Genomic DNA, 16134 nt, shown 5'->3' on the forward strand with positions numbered 1-16134 from the left:
GTATTTTCTTGAGAAAACCTGCACAATTATGTGAATTTTCTGGGGAAAGGGTCACCAAAACTTGGGCCCACTGTCTTTGCGTTGCACTTTTCAAGGGAACCTGAGGTGAGAATAATATTGAGGCTGCCATATTTCTCTCCTTTTAAGCAATACCAGTTGCCTGGCTGCCGTGCTGGTCCTCTGCCTCTTATTCTTTCAACCATAGACCCTGAACAAGCATGCAGCAGGTCAGGGGTTTCTGACAATATTGTCAGAACTGAGAAGATTAGCTGCATGCTTGTTGCTGGTGTAATTCAGTTTATTACTGCAGCCAAATAGATCAGGGCTGCCAGGCAACTAGTATTGTTTAAAAGGAAATAAACCCTCACCCCGGGTTCGCTTTAAGTTACAGTTAGCTCCGCCCTCATCCGGTCATTGCCACGCCCATTTTTTTGCCGCGGCGATACGCGGTTCTATCCACTATTTTTTGCCGCGGCGCGCTAAGGTTGTAGCCACGCCCATATTTTGCCGCAGGTCATAGGGGGCCCACAATTACAATTTTGCACAGGGGCCCACTGCTGGCTGTGTCCGCCACTGAGCCCCTAGTAATTAAGAGATTTTTTTTTTTTTTACCTTGTGAGTCCTTTAAAGGTTTAATCTCAAAGTTAAGGATTGGATAGTAAATTGTAAAAAATAAGGATTAGAAAGATTAGTGAATTCTGCTTGATCACCAACGTGCCAACAAGAAAAATTACTTTAGAGCCCTAAAGGAAGACAGGAGAAAAGCTTTGTGACTTGGCACCACTGTTTGTAAAACAAAGAGCAATTCAAAAAGAGCCCTGTGATAAACCAGTGCACACACAGATGTACGTTCCATAGGCAATATTTCCCTACCTTCTCTACAGACAGCGTGGCGCCAGCCTGGTAGGAGCTTTGTGCGTTCACATAGTATGTGGGTGGAGCTTGGACATATGCATTATAGTCTCCGTAGCTCAGCGTGGAAGATGGCTGCAGACAGTAAGGTGGAGTATTAGACAGATTAACTTAGAGGCGGACAAGGAAATAATAAAAGGTTAGGCCTGATAATAACCATTCTCCATTCTACTGCTGTCTAGTGCTAGTCTGCTGACTGCCTCCAACATTGAAACACATGTAAAGATAAATATAGATTGTCAAACCTGTCCACCCACACTGTACATAGCAGACAGCTACATGCTGAGAGCTTTTACCACAGAGGGGAAGGAAGCTTAAACTGCAAAACACGAGAAAATAAAGAACAACTCCGCTAGGTGTTCAAAGGTGTGTCAGTTATTACATGTAATCCTTAAAGGGAACATTAATCGAAGTAAAAAAACAAACAAAAACAAACAAACCCCCCCCCCCCCCCCCCCCCAAAAAAAAAAAAAACTTACCTGCAGCTTCTAACAGCCCCCTGCTGCCGCCCTGTGTCTGCGCCATCACTGAACAGTCCTCCTAGTGCCCCTCTTCTCGCTGGGCGACCATGGCTGCGCACATCCTCAATCAAGCTACCATCCTTGGGTGCGTTCTGCGCATACGCAGTAGAGATTTCCCCATACTGCGCATGTGCAGAGTACTGCCATCCATGGGAGCGTGATCAGGAGGCACGAGGACCGGGGCCGCCTAGCCAGAAGAAAGAAGTGCGCTGCAGCGGACCGGAGGATTGTTTAATGAAGGCGCAGGCAGAGGGCAGGGGCTGGTAGAAGTCCCAGGTAAGTTAGACTTTTTTCTCTACAATTTAGGTTCATTTAAAAAAAAAAATCTTTATTCACGCTTTATAATTGGATTTTATCTATTATTTACAGTCTCGATCACAATCTGTTGTAGTCCCAATGATGTGTTAACAGTAAGGGCCTTTTTCCACTGAACTATTAGAATCCATTGGCAATCACATTGACAGCCATTATAAAATAGAAATTGCTGAAGACTATTTCCATTGCTGCGCTTCGATTTTTATGGAAACACAAACGCATCCTTGCATGATTGTGATAAAAAGTGTGGTGATTTTTACAAGTAGAAGAAGAGCGTTGTGCACTGCACCAAGGAGAATGCTTCCAAAGTTTATTGGCTATGCAGGATCACATACAGGGAGACATGCAGAGGGAGTACAGGGTGGTCTAACAGCCAATTTGCTGGGCTAAAACTCGCTTCCTCAGAGACCATTGTGTTGCATTGAGGAGGGGGCTAATATACGAGTCACTCACTTTTTCCTGGTTTCTGAGGGAAAAGTGGGTACCTCGGCTTATACACGGGTAGACTTATATGCGAGTATATACGGTAAATGTCATTTAGCTGCATCAGCTCATTGGAAGCCAATAATCTCTGTATACCGTATTTTACACGTTATAAGATGCACTTTTTCACCCCCGAGAGAGAGAGAGAAAATTGCATAGAAGGGGCTTTTTTTGACACCTAGGGCCGGTAATATCCCCGTACCCCGGAAGTGATAGCGGTCACGCAGGCGCAGTATAAGCTGTTACTCTGTGCAACGCTGGCGCAGTTTCCTCACATAGCGTGCAGACATATGCTTACGTACATCTGCGCATGCGTCTAAGAGCCGCTGGTTGAGATGGACGGCAAGCTTGAACACGCCTCCGGCGGCTCTATGGCGGGGATCAATTAGTTCCGGGATGCGGGAGAGCCCGACCGGAGCAACATGAGCAGCTGGAGAAAGAGGATGCGATCCAGCTACAAAAAAAACATGAGTAACGCAGACATGCGTATTTGACCTAGCACTGTTTGCCTGATTCCTTTAAAGGTGAAAATACGGTCTTTTGCCTACTTTGCTGGATGGTGTAATGGTTAAGGGCTCTGCCTCTGACACAGGAGACCTGGGTTTAAATCTCGGCTCTGCCTGTTCAGTAAGCCAGCACCTATTCAGTAGGAGACCTAGGGCAAGTCTCCCTAACACTGCTACTGCCTATAGAGCGCGTCCTAGTGGCTGCAGCTCTGGCGCTTTGAGTCCGCCAGGAGAAAAGCGCGATATAAATGTTCTGTGTTTGTCTGTGTTTGTTCAACCTTGATACTTTTTATTGTCCTGTATTGGTTGTATTTGCTGCAGATTTGTATAATAAAGCCTGTTCTCGGTTTAAAAAAAAATAAAAGATGGCCTAGCTCACCTGGTTGGCATCACTGGAAGTTTCGGCCTGGGTACTGCTGTACCCTGAATATTGGTCGTACCACTGCTGCAGAGCCTCCTGCAATACAATCAGCAGATAAGCTGTCAGTTGCTGTACACTCTCCCCCCCCCCCCCCCCCCCCCCCAGAGAAGGATAGAGATGGGACGATCCGTTACCTGAGAGTAGTCTTCATATTGCTGGTTGTAAAAGTAGTTTTCTATACCCGACTGTGCTGTTGAGTCCTGAGATAATAAGCCATCCGCTGCTGGGGTGTGAAGGCTCCGAGCTGACATGCCTGAACAGAAGAAAACAGGAACACTTGTAATTCTAAACTGTACAATCCAGAGGGCGCTCAAGGTCAGCCAGCCAGAGCGGACAGCCTATCTGCTATGCTTGTACTCGCTCCAGCGCTCTGGGAAGGACTTCACACATTCTGCAGCGCGGATACGTATATAAGATATGGCAACATATCCTCTATCTGTAAAAATGAAGCAGTGATGGGAATGTCCCTACAGGCCTTTTCAGCACTAGGTCACACATCATGCCTGTACTGGATGATTTGGTATCTTAATATTTGTATGCACATGAATAAAGGAGCAACTTATCCTGGCGGAGCAAGTCTTTCCTCTTGATATACGGTTATATCATTTTCTACAAAATAAGTGGTATAATTGCCTGGTGATTCCACAACAAGATCTGCAGCTGGTGTAAGAACCATAAGCTTGTCTTCCACTCAGCAAAAAAACGATGGACGGACCATCAACTTGAGGAAGAACTCCTCTGAATTCCCCTCACCTGCTCTGCTGCATGCTAGATCAGCAGGCTAGCCAGGCAATGTGCACGGTTTAAAATGAAATAAATATGTTAACCACCATAGGTCTCTCACCATAGATTTCCTTTAAAGCAGGGGTCTCAAATTCAATTTACCTGGGGGCCGCAGGAGGCAAAGTCAGGATGAGGCTGGGCCGCATAAGGAATTTCACAATCGCGGCACATCGCCGCCTCTACCCGCCCCTCTCGCTCTTCCTTCCTTCACGGGGAGAGGTGGCGATCCGTGCAGCGATTGACGTCAGGAGGGGCAGAGCTGAAGCTGAAAGCTCTGCCCCTTCCAGGAAATGCCGGCGGATTGCCCCCCGGGCAATTTGGGGGCTCTGCAGCCCTCGTTTAGTGGCGGGGATGCGGCGGATTACTTGGGAGCACTGAAGCGAACTATAAGGAAGCTTTTGCCGGCGAGGGCCACAAAATATTGTATCGAGGGCCGCAAATGGCCCGCGGGCCGCGAGTTTGAGACCCTTGCTTTAAAGAGAACCAGAGACGAAATAAAGAAAAGATGTTATACATACCTGCGGCTTCCTCCAGCCCCATACGCACGGCTCGCTCAGACGTCGCCATCCTCCGCTGCCTGCAACTACGAGAACCGGCTCCCCGCTCTTCCGTCAGTCAGAGCCAGTCTAGCGTAGGAGAAGTGCGCTCTTTGCGTATCTCTGCAGCAGCCGCTGGAGAGATACGTAGAGGGCGCACTTCTCCTGCGTAGCCCGGCTCCGATTACGTCAGTTACAGGAGCCGGTTCTCGTAGGTGCAGGCAGTGGAGGACGGCCATGTGGAAGTGATCCGTGCATATAGGGTTGAAGGAAGCCCCAGGTATGTATAACATCTTTTCTTTATTTCGTTTCTGGTTCCCTTTAAAGAGGGTCATGAATGGTCGTGAAAATAACATAATGAATAAAAGTTGTGGTTTTTTTTGTTTTTTACAATATTCATTATTTAGTCAGTGTTTGTCCATTGTAAAATCTTTCCTCTCTCCGATTTACATGCTGACATTTATCACATGCGACGACTGTACTGGTAGGTAATCTCTACAGAATGTTTGGTTCCCAAGAGTTCTGAAGCCAGTAGAAAATATATCTCATCTCCCAGAATGCTCTGGGAGGAGAATTCCACATACCTAATCAGCCTAGATTGAACATCAGTGGAAGGGGCGGGGCTACATACAATATACAGCAATAAACAAACTACAGGAAGTGTTTCTGATGCTAAAACCAGGTAAATTAAAAATGTAAAAGTTGGTATCCTGAATAATTTAGGGAAAAACATTTACCTATCACTACTCTCCCCATATAGTTATTCTAATCATCACCCCAGTACCAGTATTTGGGCGTTCATAACCTCCCTGGATTTAGTAGATGTCCCAAAGTTTGTCTTTTTTATAGTAACACCCCATCTACATTGGGTTGCAAAAGTATTCAGCCCCCTTGAAGTTTTCCACATTTTGTCACATTACTGCCACAAACATGAATCAATTTTATTGGAATTCCACGTGAAAGACCAATACAAAGCGGTGTACACGTGAGAAGTGGAACAAAAATCATACATGATTCCAAACATTTTTTTACAAAGAAATTACTGCAAAGTGGTGTGTGCATAATTATTCGGCCCCCTTTGATCTGAGCAGTCAGTTGCCTATAGACATTGCCTGATGAGTGCTAATGACTAAATGGAGTGCACCTGTGTGTAATCTAATGTCAGTACAAATACAGCTGCTCTGTGAGGGCCTCAGAGGTTGTCTAAGAGAATATTGGGAGCAACAACACCATGAAGTCCAAAGAACACACCAGACAGGTCAGGGATAAAGTTATTGAGAAATTGAAAGCAGGCTTAGGCTACAAAAAGATTTCCAAAGCCTTGAACATCCCAAGGAGCACTGTTCAAGCGATCATTCAGAAATGGGAGTGTGCCACAGCTGTAAACCTACCAAGACAAGGCCGTCCACCTAAACTCACAGGCCGAACAAGGAGAGCGCTGATCAGAAATGCAGTCAAGAGGCCCATGGTGACTCTGGACGAGCTGCAGAGATCTACAGCTCAGGTGGGAGACTCTGTCCATAGGACAACTATTAGTCATGCACTGTACAAAGTTGTCCTTTATGGAAGAGAGGCAAGAAGAAAGGCATTGTTAAAGAGAATCTGTATTGTTAAAATCACACAAAAGTAAACATACCAGTGCATTAGGGGACATCTATTACCCTCTGTCACAATTTCGCCGCTCCCCGCCGCATTAAAAGTGGTTAAAAACAGTTTTAAAAAGTTTGTTTATAAACAAACAAAATGGCCACCAAAACAGGAAGTAGGTTGATGTACAGTATGTCCACACATAGAAAATACATCCATACACAAGCAGGCTGTATACAGCCTTCCTTTTGAATCTCAAGAGATCATTTGTGTGTTTCTTTCCTCCTGCATCTCTCATGCACTGAAGTTTCAGGCTGCTCTTTTCTTCCTGCAAACAGCTTTGCCCTTGTCTGTAATTCCTCACTATGTGAAAGCCCAGCCAGCTCAGAGGACGATTTATCCAGCTTGTAAAAGATAAGAGAGAAGAGAGAAGCTGCTCTAATCTAAATAACACACAGGCAGTGTGCATAGAAGGGCCTGGAAGGGGGAGTTCATAGCAGAACCACAACACTGAAGAACTTGGCAGCCTTCCAGACACAGGCTGACAAGTCTGACAAGAGAGAGATAAGTTGATTTATTACAGAGATTGTGATAGTACAAAGTGCTGCAGTAAGCCAGAACACATTAGAATAGCTTTTGGAACTTGTAGGATGATAAAAAACAGGATGCAATTTTTGTTACGGAGTCTCTTTAACAGAAAGCATAAGAAGTCCCGTTTACAGTTTGCCACAAGCCATGTGGGGGACACAGCAACCATGTGGAAGAAGGTGCTCTGGTCAGATGAGACCAAAATAGAACTTTTTGGCTAAAATGCAAAACGCTATGTGTGGCGGAAAACTAACACTGCACATCACTCTGAACACACCATCCCCACTGTCAAATATAGTGGTGGCAGCATCATGCTCAGGGGGTGCTTCTCTTCAGCAGGGACAGGGAAGCTGGTCAGAGTTGATGGGAAGATGGATGGAGCCAAATACAGGGCAATCTTGGAAGAAAACCTCTTGGAGACTGCAAAAGACTTGAGACTGGGGCGGAGGTTCACCTTCCAGCAGGACAATGACCCTAAACATAAAGCCAGGGCAACAATGGAATGGTTTAAAACAAAACATATCTATGAGTTAGAATGGCCCAGTCAAAGTCCAGATCTAAATCCAATCGAGAATCTGTGGCAAGATCTGAAAACTGCTGTTCACAAACACTGTCCATCTAATCTGACTGAGCTGAAGCTGTTTTGCAAAGAAGAATGGGCAAGGATTTCAGTCTCTAGATGTGCAAAGCTGGTAGAGACATACCCTAAAAGACTGGCAGCTGTAATTGCAGCAAAAGGTGGTTCTACAAAGTATTGACTCAGGGGGCCGAATAATTACGCACACACCCCACTTTGCAGTTATTTATTTGTAAAAAAAAATGTTTGGAATAATGTATGATTTTCGATCCACTTCTCACATGTACACCACTTTGTATTGGTCTTTCACGTGGAATTCCAATAAAATTGATGCATGTTTGTGGCAGTAATGTGACAAAATGTGGAAAACTTCAAGAGGGCCGAATACTTTTGCAACCCATTGTATCCTCAATGCACTCAGCCTTGGAATCCAATGCAATATAGAGAGGGTAGACCAGCACTAGATCCTTTGGCAATGCTGGGAGAAACCGGTGCTGCAGTTGTGCCACCAGACAAGAAGTTTCCAATGTTTCAGTAGATAAGAGTAACAGAATCCGAGCACCGACCACCAAGTAGTTGCTATTAGTCCCCTTTAATTACATTCCCAACAACCTGATATAGCCACTAGTGAGAGTCGGCCTAACAGCCATTTCGCAAGTTACAACTTGCTTCTTCAGAGGCAAATAATTAAAGGTGACTAATGGCAATTGCTTCCTGGTCAGTGCCTGGATTCTGTTACTCTTATCTACTGAAACACTCAGCCTTGGGTCACCTACAACTCAGGGAATAGATTTGTACTCCTTTTAAATATAGGCGATTCCAATATAAAGCAATCTTCTCACAGTTCCAGAAGGTGCGCATCCAAGTGCATTCTGCTCATACCTCGAACATTCATACTACTCCATCCTCGTAACCCCTTCCGGTGACAGATACCATCTGGATATCACGCTATAATTGAAACCTTGTATTTTTAATTAACTCCACTCACTCTTTTGAAAGCGTATTGCCATTCTATTTTAGAGATGTTCTACCCATTTCCTCCCTCCATCTACTGCAGAAATTGCTCATCGGTGGGAGGAATGAGCAGCTTACAACTCTATGAAATCATAGGTTCTCCCCTGGAGCCTGTACGGCAAAGCTGTTAAACAGGACAATACACACAAGCTCCGGAGGCACTATAAACAAGCCAAGGATGTCCCCCTGACCTTTCCCATCTTGTCGGATATCACCCAAAAATCGTAACCGTCCAGCATTCTACTTTGGGCAACACCCCCAATTCTAAATCCTCCGGTAAGTCACTACCTACCAAAAAATAAAAAATAAATAAAGGATATGGACCAGATTCTTATCGGAGTGAATTAAGATTTAAAAAAAAACAAAAAATCACTAATCACTGGATGGTGGATATCAGCAATCGTTTGCCTGTCAAACCATACATATTATTTAACCACTTCAGTCTTCAGTGTTTTTTCACCTTATGCATCCGAGCAACTTTCACCTCCTATTCATTCGCCAATAACTTTATCACTACTTATCACAATGAAATGATCTTATATCTTGTTTTTTTCCGCTATTTTGGTACATTGGTACATTTTGCTAAGATGTATTTTATTAAAAATGCAATTTAACGGGCATATTCAGAAAAAAAAATGGAAAAAAATTCATTATTTCTCAGTTTTCGGCCATTATAGTTTTAAAATAATACATGCTACCATAATTAAAACACGCGTATTATATTTGCCCATTCGTCCCGGTTATTACACAATTTAAATTATTTCCCTGTCACAATAGGTCATATATTGTGACAGGGAAATAATTTAAATTGTGTAATTTAAATTGTGCCAATATTTTATTTGGAAAAAAAAAGTGCATTATTCAGTTTTGCACCCATCACTAGTTACAAGCTCATAATTTTAAAAAATAATAAGTAATATACCCTCTTGATATGCATATTAAAAAAAAGTTCAGACTAAGGTGTTTGTTTGTTTTAATTGTAATTTTTTTATATTTTTTTTAATTAAGTTTTATTAGGGTATTTCTAGGAGTGTGGGAAGTAAGTAGTTAATTATATAAGTAAGTGTGGTTATGTTTATTTACAAAAAAAAAAAAAAAAAAATGTATGTAGGTGTAATTTTACTATTTGGCCAAAGGATGGCCTCAGTTTTTTTTTTGTTTTGTTTTTTTTTGTTTTGTTTTTTAAGACGGACTTTTTTTTACACTTACAGGAAGTGAAGAGGGGCTGTGTAACTTAGAACGATCGCGGCTTCTCGCAGAAGCCACCGATTGTTCTAACGGGGACTTAGATCAATGTGAGCTGTAGCAGGAGAAGTCTTTTAGACGTAGCAGCAGTTCCACACCAAAAAGCGCTTGTGATTTTGGAGCTATATTGAAGCGATTCTAATAGCACTTTTGCATACTGGTTAAAGAATTGCATTTGCTCAAAATATGCTACATGCAGCACTTTTGCCATTTTAATAAAAACAATTCTATCTGGTGTAAAATAACCCATTAGTTAGTGCATGGATATATAGCATGCATCAACGTGGGGCACCAAGAAAGAGGTTGACACCTGTATAAATATACAATTCTAGTGACCAGATTTGATCCAGATGAGGGCTGCAATCTGAAGACACTTAATAGCATTTCTTTTTTTTAATAAAAAAATAAATAAAAATAAAAAAAAGGATGTCAAACTCAAATACACAGCAGGCAGAAATTGAAAACTGGGACCAAGTCACAGGTCAATTTCATGTCTCGTGGCCACCTTGATCCCTTATACAGTTCCCTGGTGTCTACTGCACCCCCGTGTACAAGAGAAAATCGCCGCCGGCAAACTTGGGCACAGGATACAGCCGATATACGGCTTCCCCTGCTCCTGCACAAGTCCTGGTGGCGTTAATTATTATTACCCCTCCAGGTCCACGTGGATGGTGGGGAATGATCTAATTCGGCTTCCAGCTATTTAAAAGTAACTTCAGCTCTGTCTTCTGATGGCGCCAAAGTTACTCACCGTGTGCTGCTATAGCCATATTTCCTATTACGGTCTATGGTTGCACCAACTGCTCCCAAATCTCCTGCGCTCTAACCGACGTGCTCGCACCCCCTCCCCCCCATGCAGTTCCCTGGTGTCTGTTGGCTCCTCTCCCTTCACCATTTGGCTTCATAGTTTCAGCACTTAGCCATATAGGCTTACTGCTCAGGCTCTGGCAGACCAAATATAATGCAAAATGAGGAAACCAATTGCGGGCCAAATTTTCTGGCTTTGCAGGGCAGAGTCTGACATGTATGTTCTAAAGGAAATCTGACATCAGAGGAACGTGGAAGATGTAGTTTGAATGTAATTTGCTCCAGTCCTCATGTCTGCAAGTTTTGAACTGTAAACCAGGATAATGCATTGAGGAATTACCAGGAAGCACGCTTGCCAGATTCAGGTAAGGGTTAGTGCTCAGGCGGATGTCCTTTGGCGGCTCCCCCAGAAGTGATGATTGATGGTAGGGCTTGTTCTGTGAGACAAAATGCGAGACATCAGAAAAATGTCTGCCTACAGAATTCTGTGCAGGTCAAAATACCAAAAGCAAATAAGGCAAATTCTTAAAACAAACATGCAGATTACTGTAAATTAAAAAGTATTCCCCTTTGGAGCTGAAGTTTCTAAAGTTCAAAAAAACCCTTGTGAAGTTGTGTTTGCCTGCATGCGTGCACCTACCCATACAGGCTTCACATCTCTGGAGCGAGATGTTTCCTTGGATCAAATTGTGGTTTACAGGTACTTCCTGTGAACAGTTACAAGACGGTCCCTCAAGTAGAAGGTGTGGTACTCAAGTTACATGTTTAAAAGTTGTCGCCTAGGAGATAATTTTTCATCTTATCTTAAAGGAGTTATCGGGCAAACTTGTGAAAATGAGCTTTTCTCACCTGGGGCTTTCTCCAGCCCCTTGCAGCCGACTGTCCCACGCCGACCGCTCCGCTCCCCACCACTGTCCCGGTCTCTGTGCACAGTGCACAGTGCAGAGGCCGACCGCAGAGTCGGCCTTACTGCGCCTCCGCGGAGCGCCGCTGTCAATCACGCTTATGTGAGCTAAGGCAAACTGTGCAGGTGCAGAACTACTGTGCCTGCGCAGTTAACCGCGGCCCAAGTGGCCGTGATTGACAGCGGTGCTTTGCGCAGGGCCATGTAGGTTTTGAGTTTTTTTTCTCACTTAATAATAAAAACCATCATTTAAAACTGCATTTTGTGTTCAATTATGTTATCTTTGACTAATAGTTAACGGTTTTTGATGAGCAGAAACATTTAAGTGTGACAAACATGCAAAAGAATAAGAAATCAGGAAGGGGGCAAATAGTTTTTCACATCACTGTATATTGGAGTAATTTATTGCATGGTGGGGGGCTTTAACCTCCTTGGCGGTTCAATTTTTCCGCCAAGGAGGCTGCATTGCACTTTTTTTTGAATTTTTTGTTTCATGTAGCTACCTGAGTGGTAGCTACTTAAAACACCACTAGAGGGCGCATATGTCCCTCTAGTCCGATCGCCGCCGGCAACAAAAGTAAACAGGAGATTGCGTATAGAACGCGATCTCCTGTTTGACTTCTCCTGTCGCCATGGCTGCGATCGGAATGACGTCATGGACGTCAGCCGACGTCCTGACGTCAAACCCATCCGATCCAGCCCTTTGTGCTGCCCGGGACTGATTGGTCCAGGCTGCGCAGGGCTCTGGCGGGGGGGGGGCCTCTTCCGCCGCTGCGTGCGGACGATCGCCGCAGAGCGGCGGCGATCGAGCTGGACGTGCAGCTAGCAAAGTGCTGGCTGCGCGTACAGCAATTTACAGAACAGGAATCGCCTCACCAGGGGCTGAGATATCCTCCGCAGCGGGTTACCCCGAGCTCAGCTCGAGGTTACCGCTAAGGAGGTTAAAGGACACCAGAGCTGACAAAAAAAAAACAGGGGGAGCAGGCATGTATGTGAAGTAGTCCTCCCGTTCTCCTCCACCCCCTTCAGCCTCTTCCAGGTCGGGCAGTAGTGCGCAGGCTTGACTTGATGTCGTGCACATGTGCAGAGCACTTCTAATCAAGGATGCGTACCACCGGGTCAGCACCTGCGCACTACTGCCAAACCCGGCTTACTTGGAAGAGGCTGAGGGTGGCTTTTAGGTGAGAGTGGAGGGGGACGAAGGAGAATAGGGGGAGCGGTTGGCACTGCTTTTCTCCCCCATTTTAAAAATTTGTGCTGGCTATTATTGTTTAAAGTTAATTTATTGGTAAGCGTGGAAAATATCTCTTTGAAGAAAAGTTAATAGCATATGAGCCAATGGGCCCAATCTTATTCACCTTTTCTCCTAGATGCTCTTTTCACACCTTATAGATAAAATGTCTTAAACCACTAGCAAGCAAGAAAATCCTCAAATTAACTTTGGCAATATTTTATCACCTACTTTTTGGTACTTTTTCATATGCAGAGTGCATAGATGAAGATGCAAAATTATCTCCTAGGAGAAAAAATGTAATTAGGATAAGGCCAATGTGTCTATATGCGGCTTTATCCCATTTTGTATACCATTATTTCCCTGTTAAAGCGTTATTGTCACCATAAAAATCAAATTTCAACAGCAACTAGTCTGAGTGTATGAAGTGATAAAGATGCTAATCCTGCATTCAAAACTTGCAAAAAAACTTTTCCTGCTGTTATGATTTGTAGTTATGACATACTTTATGAGCACTGGCCCTAGTGCCAAACAGTGCCAAAAAGTTGAATGCTGGGAGTTCTTTTTATCTATAATATATTCCTCCTCTTCCATTTATTTCCCTATCTAGCTGCTTATCTCCCTCTGATTACTTGTGTTTACAAGCAAGGCTGAGTGTTATTGGATGTGTAAATAAAAAATAGACAGTGCAGTTGTTAGTATACACCTCAGTGGGAGTGTCTGAACACTCTGGGAGGAGGGCAGCTAATGAATACACAATGAGCAAGAGAAGGGAGGGGGGAAAACAAGAGTCAGGGAGGATAGGATGTCAGCATTAGCTTGGCAAGATGGCCACTGCCTAGAATAAGATTTTCTTCCTCAGAGTGACGTCAGGGGCATGGTGAGGTGAAGTGTGTGAGGGGTGGATGAGAGACTCCGGAGATTCTCAGTTTTTAAAGTATTTTAATGTATGTTGATTGCCGTGATCTTGTTCCACAATAAAGGTTTTTGTATTTTTGGATCCTGTGAGGCCCCCTCTTTAGCTAAAAAATTGGTTGACATTAATTCTGTGAATAAGTTACAGGGCCCTATAAGCTGGGGAAAAGGAGGAGTGAATTGCTCCCGTGGGAGAAAAAAAGTCTTTCAGCATGGATCTTAACCCTCTGGGCGATACAATTATATCGCCCAGGAGGTGGCGCAGCACTATTTTTTTAAATTTTTTATTTTTTAAATCATGTAGCGAGCCCAGGGCTCGCTACATGATAGCCGCAGCGCAGCGGCATCCCCCCACCCACTCCGATCGCCTTCGGCGATCAGAGCAAGCAGGAAATCCCGTTCAGAACGGGATTTCCTGCTGGGCTTCCCCGGTCGCCATGGCGACGGGGCGGGATGACGTCACCGACGTCATGGACGTCGTGACGTTGGAGGGAGTCCAGATCCACCCCTCAGCGCTGCCTGGCACTGATTGGCCAGGCTGCGCAAGGGGTCGGGGAGGGGGGGGGGGACGGCACGGCGAGCGGCGGCGGATCGGCGGCGATCGGAAGTTACACGCAGCTAGCAAAGTGCTAGCTGCGTGTAACAAAAAAAAATTATGCAAATCGGCCCACCAGGGCCTGAGAAATCCTCCTGCGCGATATACCCCGAGCTCAGCTCGGGATTATCGCTCAGGAGGTTAAGTGAGGACTCCCTTTGTGTTTATAAATAAATGATAAACACTAAGGCCTGGTGCACACCAAAAAACGCTAGCAGATCCGCAAAATGCTAGCAGATTTTGAAACGCTTTTTCTTATTTTTATGTAGCGTTTCAGCTAGCATTTTGCGGTTTTGGGAAGCGTTTTTGGTGTAGTAGATTTCATGTATTGTTACAGTAAAGCTGTTACTGAACAGCTACTGTAACAAAAACGCCTGGCAAACCGCTCTGAAGTGCCATTTTTCAGAGCGGTTTGCGTTTTTCCTATACTCAACATTGAGGCAGAAACGACTCCGCAATCCAAAATCTGCAGCAGCCCGGGAGTATGCGTTTCTGCAAAACGCCTCCCGCTTTGGTGTGCACCAGCCCATTGAAATACATTACCCAAGCGGATCCGCACCCGCAAGCGGATCGCAAACCGCAGCAGAATCGCTCTGGTGAGCACTAGGCCTAATTTATCGCTTTTTCAAGCTCACATTTCAAGCTAGATCTCAAATTAGTAAATTAAAGCCAATGGGTACCGCTATAAAAATAAAAAAGTCAGATACTCACCTAAGGAGAGGGAAGGCTCGGTCCTAATGAGTCTTCCCTCTCCTCTCCCGGTGCCCTCGGTGCTGCGCTGGCTCCCCCGTTCGCGTCCGCCGCCGCAGGGACTTTGGAGGTCTTCGGGAGCACTCAGGCTTCCAAAGCCGGGCCGCTCCATGCTACATACGCGCGAGTGCGTCATAGAGGGCGCTCGCGCATGCGTACTATGGAGCGGCCCCGTCCTCGGGAGCCCGAGTGCTCCCGAAGGCTTCCGAAACATCCCTTCGGCTGCGGAAGTGGCAGTAATTGACCGAACTGGTCGAATACTGCCACGGGGGATCCTGCGCGGGACCGGGCACCGGGAGAGGAGAGGGAAGGCTCATTAGGACCGAGCCTTCCCTCTCCTTAGGTGAGTATCTGACTTTTTTATTTTTATAGCGGTACCCATTGGCTTTAATTTACTAATTTGAGATCTAGCTTGAAATGTGAGCTTGAAAAAGCGATAAATTAGGCCTAGTGCTCACCAGAGCGATTCTGCTGCGGTTTGCGATCCGCTTTTTTTTTTAAACGGTAAACATTCACTTTAAGTATGGAAAATCTGTGTAGAATCGTCAGGATGTGGTTAACCACTTTACCCCCGCGCGTACGTATTTCTCCGCCCCTTTTTCCATCCTTTAAAAACCAGGGACGGAGAAACACGTACTTTCCGCGTTCCCGACGCTGCCCGCGCTCCCGCTCGTAAACATGCCGCACGCCGCTAGTAAACACGCCGCCGCCCGCCCAGAGATCAATGAACGGGAAAATCCATTCCCGTTCGTTGATCTAAGCCCCGCAATGATCAGCTGCTCTCCTATGGGCAGCGCGATCATTGTGAGAAAAAAACTCACGTGTCCAGCCTCCTTATTCTTCCTCCAAGCTTCCGGAAGGAAGCTTGGAGGTCGCATTAAAACAAAAAGTTACTGTGGCCATCTTGTGGCCAAATAGTAAACTACACCCTACACATTTTTCACATACAAATAAATGACTTTTACACATAAAATTAACTCATTACCTCCCACACTCCCCATTTTTTTTTTTTTGTAATTAAAAAAAAATTAAAAAATTTACAATTAAAAAAAATACATAAATAGTTACCTTAGGGACTGAACTTTTTAAATATTTATGTCAAGAGGGTATAACACTGTTACTTTATAAACTATGGGCTTGTAATTAGGGATGGACGCAAAACTGAAAAAAATGCACCTTTATTTCCAAATAAAATATTGGCGCCAAACATTGTGATAGGGACATAATTTAAATGGTTTTATAACCGGGACAAAAGGGCAAATACGTTTCATGGGTTTTAATTACAGTAGCATGCATTATTTAAAAACTATAATGGCCGAAAACTGAAAAAATTATTTTTTTCCCCACATTTTTCCTATTTTCCCATTAAAACACATTTAGAAAAAAATAATTCTTGGCATAATGTCCCACCTAAAGAAAGCCTAATTGGTGGCGAAAAAAACAA

The 16134-nt window shown here is 44.6% G+C and overlaps 1 protein-coding gene across 1 annotated transcript in view; it reads right to left on the reverse strand.

Annotated features, from left to right (window-relative positions):
- RAVER2 (ribonucleoprotein, PTB binding 2) overlaps positions 1-16134 on the reverse strand; it is a 100271-nt gene that overhangs the window by 13121 nt on the left and 71016 nt on the right. Inside the window, exons 10-13 of the mRNA XM_068239309.1 lie at positions 10636-10732; positions 3293-3411; positions 3117-3194; positions 874-987 (exon numbers count right to left, since the gene is read on the reverse strand). Coding sequence (XP_068095410.1) covers positions 874-987; positions 3117-3194; positions 3293-3411; positions 10636-10732 — 408 coding nt within the window. The remainder of the gene's footprint in view (positions 1-873; positions 988-3116; positions 3195-3292; positions 3412-10635; positions 10733-16134) is intronic.

This window comes from Hyperolius riggenbachi, chromosome 6 (genome assembly GCF_040937935.1).
Source record: "Hyperolius riggenbachi isolate aHypRig1 chromosome 6, aHypRig1.pri, whole genome shotgun sequence".
NCBI classification, from domain to species: domain Eukaryota; kingdom Metazoa; phylum Chordata; class Amphibia; order Anura; family Hyperoliidae; genus Hyperolius; species Hyperolius riggenbachi.